At 41.6% G+C, this 22,460-nt stretch overlaps 4 protein-coding genes across 4 annotated transcripts; 1 reads left to right on the forward strand and 3 right to left on the reverse strand.

The window, feature by feature from the left end:
• The first annotated feature begins 21 nt into the window (after positions 1 to 21).
• Positions 22 to 2,186, forward strand: LOC116601516 (small integral membrane protein 15). The gene is made up of 3 exons (XM_032362389.2): positions 22 to 173; positions 1,344 to 1,442; positions 1,669 to 2,186. The coding sequence occupies exons 1-3, from the start codon at positions 89 to 91 to the stop codon at positions 1,719 to 1,721; spliced, it is 237 nt and encodes a 78-aa protein (XP_032218280.1). The 5' UTR covers positions 22 to 88; the 3' UTR covers positions 1,722 to 2,186.
• On the reverse strand, positions 1,977 to 7,883 carry LOC5517849. The gene is made up of 7 exons (XM_001637860.3): positions 7,091 to 7,883; positions 6,614 to 6,757; positions 6,429 to 6,500; positions 5,794 to 5,899; positions 5,069 to 5,438; positions 3,839 to 4,039; positions 1,977 to 2,492 (listed from the first exon to the last, which is right to left on the reverse strand). The coding sequence occupies exons 1-7, from the start codon at positions 7,269 to 7,271 to the stop codon at positions 2,211 to 2,213; spliced, it is 1,356 nt and encodes a 451-aa protein (XP_001637910.3). The 5' UTR covers positions 7,272 to 7,883; the 3' UTR covers positions 1,977 to 2,210.
• Positions 7,884 to 7,999: 116 nt separating this feature from the next.
• Positions 8,000 to 13,752, reverse strand: LOC116601513 (doublesex- and mab-3-related transcription factor A2). Its single transcript, XM_032362387.2, has 3 exons — positions 13,642 to 13,752; positions 10,729 to 11,120; positions 8,000 to 8,692 (listed from the first exon to the last, which is right to left on the reverse strand). Exons 1-3 carry the CDS (start codon positions 13,713 to 13,715, stop codon positions 8,106 to 8,108), a joined length of 1,053 nt encoding a protein of 350 aa, XP_032218278.2. The 5' UTR covers positions 13,716 to 13,752; the 3' UTR covers positions 8,000 to 8,105.
• A 4,599-nt stretch (positions 13,753 to 18,351) lies between these two features.
• On the reverse strand, positions 18,352 to 22,402 carry LOC5517850 (INO80 complex subunit C). The gene is made up of 5 exons (XM_001637863.2): positions 22,294 to 22,402; positions 22,080 to 22,220; positions 21,604 to 21,703; positions 19,134 to 19,201; positions 18,352 to 18,611 (listed from the first exon to the last, which is right to left on the reverse strand). Exons 1-5 carry the CDS (start codon positions 22,384 to 22,386, stop codon positions 18,486 to 18,488), a joined length of 528 nt encoding a protein of 175 aa, XP_001637913.1. The 5' UTR covers positions 22,387 to 22,402; the 3' UTR covers positions 18,352 to 18,485.
• Positions 22,403 to 22,460: the final 58 nt, after the last annotated feature.

Genomic DNA, 22,460 nt, shown 5'->3' on the forward strand with positions numbered 1-22,460 from the left:
ACTATCGAAGCGTGACGGAAGCTGCTCGAATAATTCCGTGTGACGCTCGGCGATGACTCGTATCAACAGTGTTGGCTGATCTTGAAAAATGGCGGCTAACACGACATGGAACGATCGGCTGGATGATTTTCTCAAATACGCTGCGACTAATCCGAGTGAATTCCTCTTTTACGGTATGGACGATAAGATATGATGCTGCTATACGCCTAGAATACTGGTTAAGATGGCTATATCTTTTATCAAAGCGTCAAATAATCAGACGGAAAATGAAGAAAGTGGGTCACTCCAATAAAGCATTAGTTTCATTTTATTTTTTCAAAACGGCGGATCGATTATTCCATTTTCCAGGGTTCCATTTTCACCTCCTACGTGTTTTATACTCGGTACATCAGGATACTAAAAAATACAAAAATTGTCATCATTTTGGTTTTATATTTTAGGCAAAGTGGAGAAAAACAGTGGTCGCCGGCCACTATTCGTCCAAATTCGGGATTTTTCATCTGCATGAATCCACGAAACGTCATTTGTTAAACAATACCTAGCTGTCCAGTAGTGATATTTCAAATACGAACTATAAGAATGGCTTGGACAATCCTTAGCCTTTTCAGGGAACTGCTCTGTTTATTAAAAAATATTCCCCTTCCCGCACCCTCTTTTTCTGGGCATTCCTAATAGTTCTTCTCCCCCCCCCCTTCCTCTAGAGGCTATCCCCTCATTATAAAAGACAAGGATTCACAGTCTTTTGTGTAGACAACTAGGTTTAAAAAATTGGTAACATTTCCATTGTATCATCAGGCCCGTTGCCTGGATTTCGAGTGGGGGAGATCGTTTCCTCACAAAGCAGACCATGTTCTCTTAGATAGCTTATTCTACCTCCTAGTTGTATTATTATTTGTTTGAATGTCTTAATTTTTTTGCTGACCAGCTGTACTTCACATCATGCCATATTTAGCCAGCTCAATAGGCGACTTGCATTAAGAATTCATGCGACACTTTGGATGGCAAACTTGCAGCAATATAACAACAACAAAAAGCAACCTTTTTAGCGCTTACAAATAAGCCAGAAGTTTCTTTGTCAGAGAGGGAATTCATTTTTCATCACTCTCTGGCATGGTGGATACAGCCATTTCTGTGTTTATTTTAGCTTAATTTACACCGCTAAAAGTCATTGTACTTCTTAGAGCAAGTTGATTATTCCCCATCAAACTGGCAGACAAATTTCTTAGAGACAACCATGGATTACAGATTTCAGATCCCCCTCCCCCTCGTGATCAAATTTGCCCCTAAATCATGGCATCTGTATACAGAAGTATTGAGGGGATATTGATTTGATTTCTTTTCAGTGTTTCTTGTTCTGACACCACTGATGGCAATATGTGGCTATTTATCCCTAAAGCTAGCACATCAAATAGATCAAAAGGAAAAACAGAAGAGCAAAAAAGGTGAGGCTTGAAGAAGAGCCAAAATGATATTTTTAAAGAAAGAATGACTTTTTTGTAAATATAAAACAGGAAAAGAAAGAATGGTGTGTTAGCCCCCAGTCCACCCCATGCAACTTCTCAGGTCTCTCAGTAGTTTGTTTATTGAAAACATGATGGAAAGTGAGAAGCATGAAAATTTGTGCATTATTTTCAACAATTGCATATAAATACCCTTATTTCTCAACAGGCAAAAGACAATCAAATGTAGCTAAAACAAAACGAAGAGCAAAAGCAGATTGAAAACTTCATCAGCAGTCCCCATACCATGATAAGAATTTTTATTCAAGTGCTGACTTGGTACCATTGACTTTATTCAAAACATTTTACTGGATTTGCTACTAAAACTCAAGGACTTTCATTTGAATCTTGAAACAACAACAGACTTTTGATATTTTAATGAAAAAAAGAAGAAATATGACCTTTGAATCATGAGAGGCATGAGATGACTAGGACAAGTTTACTAACTTGTAAGCAACATTGACGCATAGGCAAACATAATCTCCAGCAATACCAGCTGTTTATTCATACCATTTGTGACAGACTCAGCAGTATCCTGTTTACATGGCCATCTTAATTCTGGGCTGATCTCCGAAAGTTGCCACAATACAATGTTATATTGCACTTGGTGTGATATAGCCCTGTAGGGTCCCATTCAGAGATTGTGACATTTTTTTCATGTTCAATAAAATGGTTAGCACCACTCCATCGTACTGTGTCAGGTGTCTGTCCCTAGTGACAAGAAGATGTTGCACGCAGTTTGGTTTCCACGTGTGGTAGCTTGCGTGGTGTGACTGACTTGCTGCGCTGCTTGCAGTTCCTTGACGTGTCAGGTCGTACCCTGGGTTTGTCTATGTGGGCGTATGGTGTGTATGCATGGAATGCAATGCGGAAGTAATTCCTTAGCACGTCAGAGTGGATGTGTGATGGCCCCAGTGCTTCCCAATGCTTCTCTCTTTCCTTCCTCTTTCGGTCATGGAGACGCTCGAAATACTTTTGCTTGGACATTGCAACCTGTGATGGTGATGATGTCAAAGGCTGTTAATATGGTATACATTAACACATTGACCCCTCAACCGGCCTGTCCCGGCTTTGAGAAGTACACACAACCCAAAAAATTCATAAATGCAAACTAAACACAACAAGATGAAAATACTCAGGCATCAGTCTAAGGGATAAATGGTCTTGAAGATATGCATCCAACCAAGGTGTTGGCAACTACTCTTTAGCCAAATAATAGCACAGGTTCTTTGACAAATCTCAAATCGAACAAGGAAAGAAAAGCAGAATCACCCCTCTCAATAAAACGCTCAAAATACAACACAAGGGAGAGAGATCAGCAAACACAGCTCAAGACATAAATAGATACCTTTATTCTGATCCTCAAGGTTCATTTCCATGGCCTCAAAACACAATGTCCACTCCTTGAAGGCTTGTAAAACCACGGAGATGCCTTTACGGATTGAAAAGCATTCTGGGAGATCCAGGGAAAAATTCACGAGGGGAGGGCCAGTCAACACTCCTCCCCCCAAAGTCAGATGGTTTTTTCACCCCGAAGCCAAACAAATCAATTCCAGGTCATACAGACCCAGAATAGCAGTGTAAACAATTTTGCAATCAATTTGGTTTCAGAAAAGACAGCATTTAGGAGAGCTGTGGTGATTCATTAGAAAATTATTTTCTCATCCAGGCAAAGCCAAACAAGAAAAAATCATCATGAATCCACCATTGCTTGCAAATATCCATAAGCAAAGCAATCAATTATGCCCCAAAAGACTTCATGATGTCCTGAGACACTCTCCTAATATGCTAATAGCTGTATTTTTGATGAAAAATACAAGCAACCATCAACTTGTGCTGGCTTCAGCACAACGACAAGGGATTAAAAGTGGGGACCGCAAAGCACTGTTGGAAAGCTTGGATACCGCTGACTAGGTGCAGCTGTGTTTGACTTTGACGGGCTGTATAAAACTCAGAATAGGGGGGAGGTATTTGTTTTCAGTCTGTTTTATTTGTAAATTCAGCTCAAAAATAGCCAGGAGTTAATGGGTTAAGGTCTAAAAGAAAAGCTTCAGAGTAACTTTCAGGTTCTTTTGCTTGCACTCTTGCATTAGGAACATTTAACCAAAATGTGATTGCGTAACGAATCTTAAAATCTTCCTTTATACTCCTACAAAGTGTTATAAATAGATGGAATAGGTTAGATGTGAGGATCTAGTTGGCCTATTTTCATCTATTTCCACCCGCTCTACATGAGCATTAAAACGACAAAATTGATATATATATATATATATATATATTTTTGGCTTTTCAAAATTATGTCAAATATTTGATGGCACAGTCATTTTGTTTCATCTCACCTTGTCTCTGATGTCTGGAAGGTCGTCGAATGTGAGTTTTTGTGATAGCAATGCACTTTTCACTTTGCTGGTACATTTGGGCCTGGGCATCGGAAGCTCTACGGCAAATGGTAGAATTCTCTGAGCGACCCATCCATTACGCTTGTAAGTCTTAGGCTGGGGCTTATTGCGACGGTGAGGGAGAGTACTATTTATTGTTGCCTGTGGAATGAGCAGAATAAGAATATGTTCGTTATGGCCTCTTAAGCCTAGTCTGGTTGCAGACGTTTTTAGTGTCAGTCACGCAACGCTGGGGGGGAAGCGTTGCGTGACTGGCACTAAAAACGTCTGCCAGCAGACTACCTTAAGCCTCGATCAAACGGAGATGAGGGTCGATGAGAGTTTCAACTTGTATGTCCGTTTGATTGTGCACTCTTACGCACTCTCATCGGCTTTCACCGACTATCATTCACTTTGAAAATGTTCCAATTCAACATGAGAATTGATGAGAGTTGATCAGGGTGGTAAAGGGGGGTATGGATCACGTTTCACGGATCGGAATGGCCCTTTCACGTTTCACGGATCGAAAAATCGTTAAATCACGTCTCAAGGACGTTAAAGTGGACAATTTCACGTTTCTCGCCAGTGAAAAATGGCCAAATCTCGTTTCACGAAAATACCCTTCACCACCATGTTTGGTCGCGCGGATGATAGAGTTGATAAGAGTATTTCGGTCCGCAGTTTTCATAAGTGGAATTTAACGTGTAATTTCCGATTCAGATTTTAATCATGAAGTAAAGTAATTATTAATAATAATAATTGTTTTTCCCTGACAATTGAACTCGTTTTTCCTTTGAAAGGATGTGTGCAGTGCGCGCTTGTGTACATGAGAGTAGCACAGGTTGGTTTGACTACTCCAGGGGCGTAGCCAGGGGGGTGGCCCAGGGGGCCTAGGCCCCCTTCTAGCAAAAAGTAAATGTATGAGATATAATCTAAAATACAGGAAAAAATGCCTTGGGCATTTTGGGCCCCCTCCTTTTACATTTCCTGGCTATGCCACTGCACTCTCAAAAACTGTTTGATCGAACCCTGTGAGAGCTAGAAAGAGCTGAACACTCATCGACTCTCATTAGCTCTCATCTCTGTTTGATCAAAGCTTACTTCAACTTATCTCCACTAGGCTTTTTGGTAACCTCACCCTTCAGTTGACTGTTTGATAACCCCGCCCTCTTTACCCCTTTTTAGCCTAACCTTTCTAGCTGCAACTGACTGTCCGTTCTCTGTCGGCGGTTCAGACGGCTTTTGAAACAAAGCAGGAGTCATAAATTGGAGTCTTATTCGCCCACAAGCGGTATCGCGCCGGCCTTGCACCAGACCGGTCAGATCAACTTCTTTGGAATCCACTTTTCTTTTTTTTCTCTTCTTCTTGGATGTGGTACCGAACACGATGTGCAGAGGCTCTGCATACGGGGATTTCTCATCGCCAGCTGCGTGGTTGGCCTTTAACTTTTCCATGTGTTTGCGGAGTTGGGTCTCTGTCAGGCCGATCAACCGAGCTCCGGCTGCGTAGTGCCCTACTACATGAGGAGCCTGGGTCCTCTTGTACCTTGTATGGTAAAACCTGGGCAGAGAGATCAAAAGCATCTAATGCTAGTTTAGTGCTTATTTTGGGAGTAAAGCGACGTTGGCGTTATTCTGTGCGGGGCGCTTATTTTAAATACAGACTTGACCTATTAACCACTGTCATGTCTTGATTTCACGTATGACAATGTTAAACACGAACATCTCCAACAAATAGCTCAGCGCACGTCTTTCATTTTTCGGTAATAACAATAAGTTGTGCGTGCTAAAAGCATTACGTTCGGTCAGGCTAATGCCCAATGCAAACAGCTCGAGCTAGCAGTTGGGATGAGGACGGGGAGGAAAAAGAACGAATAAAATCAGGTATTTCGTTCCCGAGGGTAATGTGTACGCACCCTACAATTTCGTTAATGGAATGCAGGGCGGAACGCTTCATAAATTGCGTCAGAGCCTCAAAAAGCGTGGTCTCCCTCCGTTTCCGGCTACTTTGGCAGTTGGTGTCTGTGAATCAAAGAACAAATGACCAATCAGTACTGTGAATGACGTGGACTAGAAAAGATGCGACCAACCAGCACTGTGAATGACGTTGAATGCGACCAATCAGCACTGTTTGAATGACGTATACTGGAAAAGATGCGACCAATCAGCACTGTGAATGACGTGGATTGGTAAAGATGCGAACAATCAGCACTGTGAATGACGTTGATTGGAAAAAATGCGACCAATCAGCACTGTGAATGACGTTGATTAGAAAAGATGCTACCAATGAGCACTGTTTGAATGACGTGGATTGGAAAAGATGATACCAATCAGCACGGTTTGAATGACATATATCGGAAAAGATGCGACCAATCAGCACTGTGAATGACGTGGATTGGAAAAGATGATACCAATCAGCACGGTTTGAATGACATATATCGGAAAAGATGCGACCAATCAGCACTGTGAATGACGTGGATTGGAAGCACAAGAAAAAAGACTTGACCTTGGCTGCAAGGTAGATGCAAATAATAGTAAAAAATGAACTCACCAAAACCCTCAAGGAAACGCTCTGTGTTCGTCATGAGGTGAAGGAATTCTCCAAAGTCGATCTCGCCATTTCCTGTGAAAATATCTTACACTGTCATCTGGAAGACATGTGAGCAAGTTTCCAATTACCTTAAACACTTCTTAGGCGTTTTTTAGTTACCCGCCTGGGTATCTCGTCATACTCACCATCTTTATCCATTGCCATTAACACCTCAACTATCTCTTCCTGGGTGAGCTGAATGTCCACGGACCTCAATGCAAGATCTAGCTCCTCAGCGTCAATCGTGCCGCCACCATTGCTATCAAACAAGTCGAACACCTCCTTGAAGGCTTAAAGAGGAATAAATGAATTTATGATATTTTATTTGCCATCCTCAGAGACCCAGGGCGGTCGAGAGACCGTAAGGTGGCATCGGAAGCGAGAGTACGCGCGAAAGATGGATGCCGACAGGGAGAACAACCTTTACCGAAGTCTTGAAAATGCTGACCGAGGTCGAATGTAGACGCATAATAATTTTTTGTAAACGATTTGTGCTTAATATGTTGTATGTACTGTGTGTGCATATACTGTAATAATTGTTGCAGTTCTACATGCCCACCTTGCGGGACTATTTTTTATATTGGTTGTTGACGTTACTGAGTTGTTTTGCACGTGAACCTTACCCATAACTTGCTCGCTAGTGAGGGTCAACCCCATGAATTTATTATCTGCCTCCTCGGAATTCTGAGCCTCCTCGGAATGATATTCCGTATGAGACTCCTCGACTTCTTCCGGCTCCAATCCATCTTCGGGTTCTTCCAATCCCTCCCCAACGAATGCGTTACGTCGAGTTTTGGGCTTCATTGCCTTACGTTTCTCCTAAAGCTGTCATTGCAGCTTAGAGCAGTATTCTTCTCTACAGCTCGAGCGCAATTCGACTGTCTTCTTCGATATCTTGTAGCCGCATTTATGTGATTATGTGACGTCATAATGAGGTCTTCTTCGATATCTTGCAGCCGCATTTATGTGATTATGTGACGTCATAATGAGGCTCGAAAAGCCCCGACTAAATAGGTTTAGGACAAATTTCGCTCGAGCTCATGCTCCCACGTGAAAATTTTGTCATTTTCAAACATTTAAAATGCTAAGACTATAAAAATCTAAATAAAAAAAAGGGCCATGACCTCTTTCCCACCCAAATTCTGATTTGCGTATCTTTTCCTTACCCCAATCTAATAACTTTGACATGAGGGAAATTCAGTTATCATGTAGAAATTATTAAAACGACAGCTTCAAGAGATAAACGGAGAAATGACACACGGGGTTACGGTAACGATTTTCAGTGCCAGCCAAACAAGTGCAAGCAGAATGCGCATTACATATATGTTCTTATTTTGTCTAAGGGGCTCTCCCAAGAAAATTGTGAAATTCCAGACTTTAAGGAGGATCGGAAATTGATCAGAATACCTCTTCAAAAAATATATAACAAATTTAAGACCCCTCAAATCGAAGCTAAAAAAATCGTAACACCCTGTGTGACTTTGAGGGTGGTAACACCCTCAAAGTCACACATAAAGTCATATATTCAGAAATCCATTATTTATACATCGTTCTTCGAAATTTCCGGCTTCTACATTCTTTTAAAACAATTAATTAATAATAAAAAAAGATCGAACAAATTGTTCGGCAGTGCCAGAATCAGTCCCTACTGCCCGGTCGGCGAAACCTTGGGAACAGTTCCTCGTGGGACACGCCCCTCGCGTCAGAGATTAACCTAGGTGGCGTAACACGTTTTCTTATTGGACGTTGCTCTGGTAACTTGACAGGGGGGCTATCACTAGAGGCTGCGGCATGTCTTTCGAACTCGAAGAGGCGGCCTGATGAGGTGGTATTATTATTGACGATGCATTCTATCGCCAGGACGACATTGTTATCACATCCTTGGAGCAACAACCCAAGCACACGACGGTCGATTGAGGGGAATATCTTGGCTAGAAGGTCAACTGACAGGGGAGGGGTGCGGCGTTGATAGTGCATTACAGACATGAGCTGCTGGTGTAGAATCTGTAGCGTATTTTCGTCAAGCCTTGCATTGTTTGACCCCCCCTGATCTTGATGGATACTTGGTGTTGCGCTCTTGTCTTTCTCTGTAGGGAAGGGTGGGTTTGTAGGACTTTGGATCACCTGGAAACCCTTAAATTCGTTGGAGGGCTCTGTGACTATTTCATCTGGAGTGGAAGGTTTCTCAAGTTTCGGTCTTTTCATCGGAGGCACAATGATATCGTCTGGAAAATGATGTTTGTTTAAGTACCTCTTAGATAAACAGTAACAGGGGGATCAGGGCCTTAACAGACCTCGAAATCTTGGAGGGGGCGAAATACAGATACATTTAGAAAACTGGGGGGTACAGCCACGCCCCTTCTAGTCATTTCCTTATGAGCATTACTGTTCACGGTTTTGGTCGATTTAATCACCCGCAAGAGATTTTCTTGTCGTACATTTGTTTTGACGATTTGCCTGTTAATCATCAGATACCTTTGCCTTTTCAATTTTTCCTACAATAAAATATTATTTAAATTAATTATTCTGTTTCAAGAACAAGTTGAAATGATAGCAATAAATTATGTCAAGTCATCTATCGTGTTCATTAAGTCTTTTTTTTTTAATTTTTATATTTTCTGAAAGTGTTCAACGTAAAACTCAACAGTAGCTATCAGCTAAGAAAGTATATTTTAGTCAGAATGTGTACACCTCTATACCTAAATTACGTCGATCGAGTGCGATTCAATCTCATCCATCCACCGTACTTCAAAATGTAAATTCCAACAATTTTATATTTATTTTTGCATTTAAAATTATATTAATATCCTCGCATATTCCCTCCCCCCACCCCGGCTTTTATTTTGTCACGGGTATTAACATGAATAAAGTCGGGTATTCCTTGGTGTTACGGAGAGCTTTGTTTTTGGTGCTCAAGGCCTTTGTTCTCTATTCTATTGTCTCGTTCTAAGGTCTTTGTTTTTGGCTTTTGTTTCATTGTGTTTTTGGTGCTGGTGCTCCGTAACACCAAGAAACTACAATAAAGTCTTTGAATAACAAAAACATCTATTATATAAAAAACATTTAAATTTGACCTTTTGTTAATGGATTTATTTTTCTGATTATCCATTTATTTTCTATTTAGCTTGCACCTGTTACTTCTGTCAATTCACATTGAGTGGAAAAGTTTTTCGGGTCACGTTCGAATGAACATGTCATGTTTTCATGTCACCCCCATTGTACTCTTTTGTGCTGCTCTAATCATGAGATATCAACCCCAAAAGGTATTACAAGCCTTTAGAGGTTATATAATGTTTGTTTTCATTTTCATTTCCTGCCCTCTACGAATGCACGTCGTTTTGGTATCCCTTTAGATAAAAGTGACAAAGTGATAAAAACACGTTTCTGGTTTCTTTCACCACCCTTTCACCACCCGTTCTTGTAAAAATGGGTTAATTGGGATAACTTTGAAGGTAACAAAAAATAGATTTTCTGTCGTTCTTTTGTTTTGACGATGTGCCTGATGGACACAGTAAGATAATTATACCTGTTTTTTATACCACATTTAAACAAAAATTACACAATAGAATATGTTATTACTTGATTTAATAATCATGATTTATGAATGAATTAAAATAAAATATATCTTTCACGTTTATAAAGTTTCAATATCCTTAAAGCTTTTATTTCCTTTAAGGGAAAAACGGTTAGATGCCGTATGCAGTTTTTTTTATCAATTTGCCAAAAGATTCAATCTTGTTCAATCCAAACATTATTTTTCAAGGAAGTATTTGTGTCATTTCTTTTTAAGAATTTTTAAAATAATTTGAACAAGTCCTTGACCGACGTCAATCAAGTCACCGATTCCACGTATAGCCTTTGACTTTTATTTTCCGAAATTTCCATTAAACAATTCTATTGATCTTTGCATTCATTCGTCGACATTTTACTTACTTAAAATACCTTGATTAATGGATTAATTTCTCTGATTATCCATTCACTATATATAGTTTAAAAAAAGTTTGTACCCGTTTTAAAAAAAGTCAAATAACATCCACCATGAATAAACAAAACACGTTTTCATGTTGTTCTACATGGCGGGTGACATGTACTCTTTTGTGTTACTCTAGTTATGATATTAAGTATTACAAGCCTTTAGAGGTCATATGATGGTTGTTTTGATTACACACACTCCCTTGCTCCCACCCCTAGTTACATAGCGGTGTTATTCAACGTTTCCATAAATGAAATGTTTATCTTTAGAGAATACTGATAGACGTACCCTGGTGAGTTTTGCCTGTAGTTATCGTTTGAGTCATTGGTATGTCAGGTTGTCGGAAGGCGCTCGCTGCTCTCTCGGGCCCGCGAAGCAGCAGGGGCGGCATAAACTCGTCACTAAGCTCCCCAGCCCTCTCGCCGGGCATATGCTGCCAGCTTGAAGTATTCTGGTACCGTAGTAGCGCTACCCTGGCCGCCGTAATCTTCTGTCTCTCTGCGATGAGGAGACACTTGGTGCACAGGCAGTCTCTCCATCTACAGTAGTACTTGTGGCCTTTGAGCGAGGAACACACCCCGTGGTTTCTACATCGCGCGCATTTGGGCGTCCTCTGACTGCTTGTGTGGTCGTCGTCCATCGTGCTATGATGTGGTTCTTGACTGAAGGCACGTTTATTACTATCGAGAAAGTAATCACAGGTTTTCCAGGTACCTTGCTATTTACCTGATTATAATTGGGCCGCTGAATAATTAAAGGGGAAATAGTTTACCTGTGGCATTTATTAGATTCACGGTGTTTTTACTTAAAAAAAATCGGAATTTTATTTTATCTTGCCTTCTTATTGATATCGCCCAACTTTCCTAAAGCCATAATACAGTAGTATAGTATCAACTTAATACTATTTGGCGCAAAATTCGCTGACTGGCCTAGATGTGCACGTGAAGCCTTTTTTCTCCAGCAAAAGCATTCGTGCTACGACTACCATTCTGAGAATCTCGCACTTTCCATTATTAACACCAAAAATCCTTTTTTTATTTTACTTCTCTAAGATCAGGGAGTAGCCAATCATTCACTTGGAAGAATAGGCGGAGTAGAATAGATTCTGGTAGTTATGGTGGTACCATTACTACCATCTTTATTAAATAACCGCACATTTAGGTAACGTATATATTACCTGCAAAAGATTGACACTGAATGTACATGGTATTAAAATCAGCTACCGTGTTCTTAATCACCATGTAAACCTGTAAGTCAGGGGAGGGGTGGGGTATAGCGTCACATGGGGCTCGGAAGCTAAAGCACCGCTTTTTCCTGCTATCGAGTAGCCAATACGCAGACGTTTGCTAGTCAGAAAGCTCTCGCGCAAGGAATTACTGATAGGAATTAGGTAAAATGTAGAATGTCGGTTACAAGGATTTTTCTGAAGCGATAAAAATGGCAAAAAAGCGGGAGATTTGGTGTTTCACGCGGGAGAGAGGGAGAAGAGGTCCAAAATCTTGAGACTCCCACCTAATAGGGGAGAGTTGACAGGTATGTCTTTGTTGTGTTGCTGATCTCGATCCTTAAGATTATGTATAAGCTATAATTTCAAGTCTGGATATTCTATAGCCCTCTCATTTACTTCAAATTATAGATGATTAAACAATATTATAGCATACAAATATATTGTTGTTTACTTTACACTTACATAAATGAAATAATAAACCTAATCTAAATTATATTGTTAATACAATTTGGCTCACTAAGTGATAGCACATTGAGGGCAGTGAACCAAAGAAATGTTTAAGAAATATTTAACATTCTCACATTCTCAGTTTTCCTGAATTTTATCTCTGCTGCGGGGATATTATTTGTAAGATTTTTACACCGTGAAAAGATAGGACAATCAGCCCCATCTACTTTAATGTAGCACACCTCGAGTCCAACCCCACCTCAAGAGATGATGCTTCTTACCTTACTTGCCCCAACCATTGTTGTGATATGGCATATACAATAAAAAACGAGATTATACACGTTTTTATTATATCTAAAGGTGGTGGGCAGTAGAATGTTTGTCATACATGTCACAACAGAGGGCCCAAACAAATTGCAGTGCGCACAGGGTCTAGTTTTCAGTTGAGGCTGGGCCCTTCTTACTTTTGGGACATTTTAAAGCCGCATTGTAACCAGGTTACTTCCGTTCGATTACGTAACAATCTCCGATGATTTTTAACGGAAAACGCGAAAATTTTTTCAAAATATTGAAAGCAGTGTGTCTATTGCAAGTTTCTCCGAGGATGTGATTGATAATTTAGAGCGGATGGCATGTTAAATATCTCGGATTCTAATAGATTCTTTTGTCTTTTTAACGGTCGAGGCTTCTGTCGGACCTCCGGAAGTGAACTGGTGACAATGCGGCTTTCGTGCTGAATATGTTTTTAACGATGTTCTAACATTTTAGTGTATAGAATAGAATACCCAATGAATTATTAGGAAGAGAATTACACTAATGATCAATACTAATAATAAGGTTGTTACTATGAGCACAATTTGATTCTGCATTAGAACGCATCAGGGCTAAAAAATAAAATTTCTTCTGCTATCTGAGCCTTTGCACGTTCTTAGCATGTTTTTAAAATTTGGTGAAATCTCAGGACGTTTTTTTTTTTTTATAAAAAAGCTTTCATAAAAAAAGAATATAATATACAATCTCTTTTGTTGACGCAGGCGCATCGCAATAGCAACACGCTTACACACACAGACAGCTCCTTCGAAAGGCGGCTTTGTGTACTGACGTATTTTATTCACAATCACACGGTATGCCGGGGTGTTTTGCGTTTTTCATTCTAGGTACTCGTGAACTTGTCAATCAAAGCGATACAAGCAATACATTAGATGTGCACTAAATAAATTGCTCGATGAACAAATACAATTCCTCATGCCAATCAAGGAGCTTAATCACCTAATGCAAATAGGGACATGAAAAAAAGGATTGTCTCTTTAAATATTGATTTCTACACACAGAAGCCAACGCCAAACAACCAAGATTGCATTCAATATTACTTCCCCGCTGCCGAGAAAACGAGAAACGATCATCACTTGTACTGGTATGATGTGAGACTCTACCTTGACAGTCAAGAAGCTTGGCTTACTCCCTTACTCATAGCCCCCGGTGAGATATGGAACATATTACATATAAATGACTGCTCAACTACCTACCAAAGATCTCTAATTGCGATGGCCCGAAGAGGAAATGGAAAGGAAGGTGAAAGCTGGACTTGGTGGTGCACCATAGGGCCAAGAAGCAGGGCCGTAGCCAGCTTGAGGCAAATGAGGCACTCGTCTCGGTAAAATTTGGATGTTTAGTGTTTCACAATTGAAAAGTATGAGATAAAACACCTGTTTTTGTTTGATTTATCATCCAGTGGCTAGCTTTGCCTCGGTAAAATTCTCATTCTGGCTACAGGCCTGAGAAGTGTTGCCATTTGATATTGCGTGACTACCTGAATAGAATAATATCCGTTTACATAACTCTGTTGCTGCGTTGGGCCATTTCTCGTCTTTCATCGCAGAGTGTAGTTTTAACTATTTAAAAATCTTTAGTATAGTGTAAACAATTGAAAGGACAACATAATGGGGCTGACTAGCTCATTTCTTTGACTTAGCGCCAGGTGTAGATCGACAAGTGCGGTTTTCCTATTTAATTAGTATCAGTGTAAATTCAAGTGCGATTTTCTAAAAGTTCTGCCTTTTTTTTATCTTCGGCTCTCCTTTAAACAATTTTGCGGTTCACCCCCCTCCTTCCTCGTCCCGAACGGTCCCCCTTACCATCCGTGGGTGCCAGTCAATGTACAACAGCCAATAATACAATCGGGGCAACCTTTTAAAAAAGTATACCCTAAAACACATGTGGGTACGGGGGTGGTGGTGGTGGTGGTCGTGGGGGGGGGGGGGGGGGGGGGGGTGTTGATAAACGATGTCTGTCGCTACCCTGGCACTCTATTCCAAATAACTGAGTTAATGCTTCGCTTCCTCTAAATGCAGCTATCCACACTCCAGTCGTGTTGCAATACGATTCCGATGCATCTTCTGGAGTGCATCTACAAGTGGAGGCGTCCCGCCTTGGAACAGGAAAGCTGCCGAGTTCGGTATCTCGGCCGTAGTCTTTCCGCTAGCCCCGGGCCTCACGAGATGTGTAATATCATGTTCACCCTGCATTCAACAATGCGCAGTCGCATGTCTAAACCCAAATCTGACATGACCGTATCTAGCCAAGGGATCCAACTCAAGAACCAAGACTCAACTGCCAAACAAGTATTCCCGATTAGGAAGATCATCTACTCGGGTGTCGCCGGAAAAAAGCCGAAGCTGTTCGGGTTTTTCTTCCATAACGAGTCGTGCACTGGGAGTCTGGGAATAGAGTGTCACGTGATTGAGTGCCGTCATAAGAGAGATGCGAAGTGGGCTGCATGCTTATTGGCTGAGCTGTTCTTAGACGCGGGTGTTACGTCGCCTGTAGATGTAGAGATGTCGCCTTTTGCCTACGACAACACAAGCTGTACATTCACAGAAGAGAGATAATATTTGTACACTAACCTTCTAAGGAAAATACGTATACCATATGCTTAAATAGTACTTTAGGAGTGGAGTGAAACGTATAACCCAGGCTGAAAATCTGTCTAGAACGAAATAGTGAATGGGAAGCGGTTCATACCGTACCATACCATACTTTATTCACACCATATACATTTTAGCGTACACTGGTTTGTGTAGCTTTTACACATTCACACCGCATACATTTTAGCGTACACTGGTTTGTGTAGCTATTACACATTCACAAAAAAAGTGAATATGAGTACTCCCAGCATCAGTTATATTGTAGGCAGTTATATAGGGTAGGCGCCCCCCCCCCACCCCTCAGATCAATCCAGGCAACAAGCATAAATATGTTTCTATAGTAAGCAAGTAGGAAAGCAGTTGTATTGGTGAATTTGAGCGTTTTTCACTCAATTTCAAGTACAGCTTGTCGACATAATAATAATTGTGGCCGAAAAATTTACCCAAAGTAGCGACCAGCCCCCAAAAATATTGGTCACTCAACCACAGTATTTTACAGGCCATTTTACGACCAAAAGTCACTGAATTACTGTATTCAATTGCTGTTTTTTTACACTTCTTTAGCAGCCATCATTTTACGTCGCCAAGTCACTCACTGTGTTTTACATTGATGTAAAAGTCACTCACTGTATTTGACATTGATGTAAAAGTCACTCACTGTCTTTTACATTGATGTAAAAGTCACACATTGATCTAGCAAGTGTGTATCTCCGCAATGGCCATGGTGTCTAGTAACAATGCATCACTGTATTTGGATTATTTGGCTATTCTCGCGTGCATCTTTACCCTGGGTACAAGAGGCTCCGAGCTTCGCGGCGACAACGATTTGAGCTCCGAGCTTCGCGGCGTCAACGATTTGAGCTCCGAGCTTCGTGGCGACAACGACTTGAGGTCCGAGCTTCGCGGCGACAACGATTTGAGCTCCGCGGCGACAACGATTTGAGCCCCGAGCTTCGCGGCGACAACGATTTGAGCTCCGAGCTTCGCGGCGACAACGATTTGAGCTCCGAGCTTCGCGGCGTCAACGATTTGAGCTCCGAGCTCCGCGGCGACAACGACTTGAGCTCCGAGCTTCGCGGCGACAACGATTTGAGCTCCGAGCTTCGCGGCGACAACGATTTGAGCTCCGAGCTTCGCGGCGACAACGATTTGAGCTCCGAGCTTCGCGGCGACAAAGGTTTGAGCTCCAAGCTTCGCGGCGACAACGATTAAAGCTCCGAGCTTCGCGGCGACAACGATTTGAGCTCCGAGCTTCGCGGCGACAACGATTTGAGCGAAGCCGCGAAGCTCGGAGCCTCTGGTACCCAGGGTAGTGCGTTTTCAAAACAGTTTGCGCACTTCTGCGTGACTTCTTTTATTAAATAGCCCTTGTCAGGCCCGCTTTTGTTATTGTTTTTTTTAATATCCGAAGGCACATAATGTGATTTCCATCTAAAAACAAAGTTTGATACTTTTTCAACCACATTCAATCGAAAATGTCGCATTAGCTTCCCCAAATCAGCCGATGGAAACAGATCCTTCCGGAACAGGCACATGCGATACTTATAAACATGCCGAAAGGAGGGTGTTACACAATCGTCCCTTTTCAGTCCCATGAACCTTCCGCTAACATTCCATCCATATTTAAGGCGTAGGCGTCCACTTCGGACTTCCTATTATTATCACAAGTGTGATGCGCCTTCTGGCGTGCATCCCAAGACGAGGCAGAGGGTCGCAAGAGGACACTTGTACGGTTCGGAACCTCGGATGCAGCACCGCCACAAGCCCCGGTGCACAGGAAATGAGAAACAACATGGACAGCTTCTACTCCATGACGCGATCAAGAAGCAGGAAGATGCTAAAGTCCACCATGCTGGTGAACGAGCGAGGGATACAGATCAACACGGACGCCTCTCCCGGTACTACACCCCAAGTCAAAGTCTTCCCCATTAGAAACATCATATTCTCCAGGGTGGGGCAGAGACACTCGAAACTCTTTGGGTTCTTTTACGATAACCCGTCGTCGGGTCTTGGCATCGAGTGTCACGTGGTGCTGTGTCGTAGGAGGGACGCGAAGTGGGCGGCATCTCAATTGTCGCGGTTTTTCGCGAGCTCGTAAGTCAGGGATGAGATCTCCTCGGCACCATCCAGCCCAACGTCCATTAGGTTCGCATCTTGTTACGATCTAAGGGATTTCGACGTCAGGGGCGTACGCAGCCTATAGGCCTGAAGTCACTGGACTGCAAACAAATTTGGCGATCTTATTTTCATAACGAGGGGAAAAAATCAAATGTTTACTCATTCATTTTAATGTACGTAGTTTTATATACATGATGAGGATAAAAACTATAATTTTCTTAATCATGGTAGTCTACAGATGATTTCCAAACATATTGTTATGTCGTTCAGTGCCACGCGACGATTGAAGTCCTATGTCAGATCGAGGACGACAGAGGATCGTGTAATATTCTCAAAAGTCTGACGCATTGACGCCAAGTTCAAACCTAAAAGCGGGAGCTATGAAATCTTCACGGGATGCGGGTTGAGAGGCCACGCCCTCATTCAGATTCTGAATGCTTTGACTGCAACTTGTTAAAATCCTGCGTACGCCCCTGGACGTGACGGCTTTAGTTCGTAGCTCGTGTTTTCGAAGGTCAAGGTGACTGCAGTCGAATCGAAACTTCCTTAGGAGTAATCGGGGCTCTCCGAAAATACAAAGCGATTCTCCGAACCGAGAATCGCCGATGACATTTCGGGACTTCTCGATGAATGGTCGGGTATCGTTTCATGCGCAGGAATCGCCGATGGGAGAAGAAGACTTGCGTATATCAGATGAGCCTCGTGAAAACAAGGATATTACTGAAGTAAGGGGAAGATACAGTGACTATGATATCCCTACACGTGGAGAAAGGCACCACGCTCAACACAATGGGGCTTTACCGTCACATCCATACAATAACAACACAGGTGATCACTACATGCAAATGGAGTCAAACACCGGGATATCGGCCAATCAAAACCAGCATCGCCAAGTTACGTCATCAAAACGACAGGGCAGCCAATCAGAACTAGCCAATCAAGAGCTGGAGCTCATCTTACTAGCCAATCAGCTTCATCGTTGTGTTGCACCCTTGGCGGACCAAGAGTCAAGTAGCATTGACAGTATGCTAGAGCTCCTAGAGTCCCAGTATGCTTGCATGTTTTCTAGTGAGGCTAATTTGATTGAGGCAGAAGATGGAGTTCTATTGAATACAGATTCTAAAGGGGTTGATTGCTATGAGAATATGTACTTCAACTATTACTGATGCTGTAATAGAATAAAATAATCATATCTGAGAATTTAAATAATAATTTATTTACAACATATCCTACATATCCTGTACAACATTTTTATGTAATTCAGAATGTACCTGCAGCTAATTCCAGATTACATAAAAAGTCATCTTCACCCCCAAGAGAATTGTGTTTTACGTTGGTGCTGCCTTCCGTAGGGATAAATATCCAGTAACAATGTCAGATGGTAAATTCCTTGACGTTGAGAACTCGGAGGAAGTGCTGAACTGTAAACCAGTCCTGGGGTCTTTATATTTGGACTGCAAATATAAATAAAATGACTTTTATCTTCATGGCAGCTTTTAAGTACCCTGTAATACCATCATAAAGGCAGTGCATAGATGCATGGGCTGATTTGTTATTTCTCAACACACATGAACATAAACAAGAACCCCAAACCATAATCTCCTTTCTCTTGCTGTAGTCTAGCTCCACTCAAAGCCGCATTGTTACCAATTTTACTTCCAATCCATTACGTAACAATTTCCGGTGATTTTTAACAAAATCACAAAAAAAATTTCAATATTGTAAAAGCAGTGTGTTTATTGGAAGTTTTTTTGAGGATGTGACTGACAATTTAGAGTGGATGGCCTGTTAAATAGCACAGATTCTAATAGATTCTTTTGTCTCTTGTTGGTTGAGGTTTCTGTTGGCCCTCTGGTGACAATGTACCCTGGGTACCAGAGCCTCTAGACTTCTCTCATCCAGTGACGCTCAGCCATTGTCTACTTTTAATTGGCCTCCATTTAAAAATGGAGGCCAATTTGTCTGAAATCACTTACTTGTTGTCCTGACAAATCTGAGTACTTCTTGGCAGGTTTGAATGAAGGTGGAGCATCAATACTACCATCTGCCATGACAAAAAAACCCAAGGCATTTTATGAGTACTACCATCTGTTTTCAAATAACAAACAATTTAGAGAAATTAAAAGCAACAAAAACTAACCCCATCAACCATTTGTTTGTTAAAATGTAAAAAAAAAAAAAAAAAATTATCAAAACTTGAAAACAACATTTGGCTAACACAGGAAATTTGGCCACACCTTACCAAACAGAAAGCCAGAGATGAGCTGTCCTCCTACAACCCCAACCCCCCCCTACAAAGGCAAATCTAGGGGTGGGCTAAGAAGGGCTTGACCCCAACCCCCCCCTACAAAGGCAAATCTAGGGGTGGGCTAAGAAGGGCTTGACCCCAGACCCCCCCCCTACAAAGGCAAATCTAGGGGTGGGCTAAGAAGGGCTTGACCCCAGACCCCCCCCCCCTACAAAGGCAAATGTAGGGGTGGGCTAAGAAGGGCTTGACCCCAGAACCCCCCCCCCCCCCCCTACAAAGGTAAATCTAGGGGTGGGCTAAGAAGGGCTCGACCCCAACCCCCCTCTACAAAGGTAAATCTAGGGATGGGCTAAGAAAGGCTTGACCCCAGACCCCCCCTATATAGCAAATCTTGGGGTGACTAAGAAGGGCTTGACCCCAGACCCCCCCTATATAGCAAATCTAAATAGCAAAATCTAGTGTTTTGTTAGGAATCCGTGACGCCCTCTTACGTGCGTGTAGTAGGGGAGAGGTAACGCTTATGGTTTGTGCAGATTACAGTAAAGCGTTTGATACTGTTCAGTTTAAGTCTGTCCTTATGAAGATGCACTGTCTGGGCTTCTCAAAGGAGTTTCTACTATGGATTGTCAATTACCTTACGGATCGAAAACAGATGGTGCAAATAGATGACAGAAAGTCAGACATGGAAACAGTGGAATTCGGAGTCCCTCAGGGTTCTATCCTTGGTCCGGTTATCTTTAATCTCTATGTTGCGGATCTCCAGTCTGAACTACAGTGTGACTGTTTTCAGTACGCGGACGATACCACTTTTTACGTCCACTCAAAGCCCAGTGATTTGGATACATCAGCAGCTCAACTAAACAAAATCATGGCAAACCTGAAGGACTATTCCAAGACCAGTAATTTGGCTCTGAATCCTTCCAAAACAAACTGGATGCTTATCTCTACGCCTCAAATGGCACGTTATCATAACTTAGAAGATCGGAATCTTGCTATTGTCTGTGGAGATTCTGTGCTAGAAAGAATTTCATGCACCAAGCTATTGGGTGTCCATGTGGATCAACATCTCTCCTGGAAAACACACGTAGACTCTTTGTTAAGCTCATCATATGGGACTTTATCTATGCTACGTCGACTAAAAAATCTGGCACCCTTCCATGTAAGGAAACATCTAGCAGAGAGTTTAGTCCTCTCAAAACTTAATTACGCCTGCATGGTATTCCATCCTCTGCCTGCATATCAGGAAAAGCGACTTCAACGCCTGCAGAATTCCTGTGCTGGATTCGTAATCAAGAAATTTGCTGGGTTGGAAGACGTCATTAAATTAAACTGGCTTCCAGTTAAAGAGAACGTGAAATTTAATATATTAAAACTTGCTCACAAATCTTTATACAATAATAGCTTTCCTGAATATTTAAGACTAAGTGTTCGCAATGATACTGGATATAACTTGAGGTCATCAGCTGCTCCTGTTTTCTCAATTCCTAGAGAATCTGGAACTTTCCAACACTCAGCTGCCACTCTTTTTAATAAACTTCCACCATCACTTAGGAACACTTCGGACTACAATGCTTTTTGTAGGAACATTAAGAAGGACTTAAGACAGTCACTTTGAATACACGTTTAATCGACATTTTATATACATATTCTTAAATTGCATATAGATATTATAACTTAGAACTTACTATATTAGAATTTTTTTTTTATCAGTAGTGTATATTGTAGTGTATATTGTTAATTGTAAGTATCTTACAGAAGAAGAGCCTCTTAATTGTTGGAATCTGTAATAAACCATTATTATTATTATTATTATTATTATTATTATTATTATTATTATTATTATTATTATTATTATTATTATTATTATTATTATTATTAAATCTTGGGGTGAGCTAAGAAGGGCTTGACCCCAGACCCCCCCCTATATAGCAAATCTTGGGGTGAGCTAAGAAGGGCTTGACCCCCTCCCCTATATAGGCAAATCTAGGGGTGGGCTAAGAAGGGCTTGACCCCAGACCCCCCCCCCCCTACATAGGCAAATCTAGGGGTGAGCTAAGAAGGGCTTGACCCCAGACCCCCCCTACATAGGCAAATCTAGGGGTGAGCTAAGGAGGGCTTGTCACGCTTTTCTCAGAATTTCATGAAAGAATAACGGATCTGCCCCATTTCAGTAAATCTTTCCTTTGACCCCTGCTTACATGTTGGGTCATCCTCCTTCCAAGGTAATCCGCGTTCTATTGTTAGGATTTGCTTGAGGTTCTTCCAAATCCTCTTCTTTGAGTTGTTGATACCAGAATGCTACCAAAAATGCATAAATCAATCTTTGATCTCATCGCTAAGCAGTCATATTATAGCCAAATTTGTTGTTGTGCGACCTCTGCGAATCCAAAATTGTCTAAATCAATCGATGGCTTTTGTGTTTTTACCTGTCAATTCATAACCACATGACTGCACACAGCAAGGGAATTGATTGGTCACGTTGGTATGATTGACTACTGTACATGCTACTCCCAGACAAGAAAGCAAATTGATTGGTCAGGGTGGTATGATTGACTACGTGCTTTTCCCAGACGAGAAATGGATTTGAATTCTCCGCAAACGCGCAACAACGTATTCGGCTAAAAGATATCGGAAGTATACATTTTATACATGAAAAAACGAAAAAAATATTTACCTCAAAATTTGGATCCTTGAATACCATGGCGGCTGGCGTGGGGACAGTGCTGCCACTGTTATTGATCGTAACCTCACTAGCGATCGTAGAATAAGACGCGGGGCTGCTACAGGCTGAGTCGATGTCTTCGGCTATAATGGGCTGAATCGCAATTCGAGACGTCAAGAAAATCAAAACTTACAGCATTTACTCAAATAAAGGAAAAACATCTTACAGTCTGTGGTCTTTTTTTCTTGCTGGCGAATGGGGAAGTACCGCTAGACGGCAAGGTACGCTTAGTAGCTTTACGATTCTTGTTGGCAGCCATATTGGTTTTGTAAAGTCGCGGGAGACTGGAACTGCTTGGGGACGAGGCAGGAGAAGGAATCAAAATGGCGGCTG

The sequence above is a fragment of the Nematostella vectensis genome, chromosome 2 (genome assembly GCF_932526225.1).
Source record: "Nematostella vectensis chromosome 2, jaNemVect1.1, whole genome shotgun sequence".
Lineage (NCBI taxonomy): Eukaryota > Metazoa > Cnidaria > Anthozoa > Actiniaria > Edwardsiidae > Nematostella > Nematostella vectensis.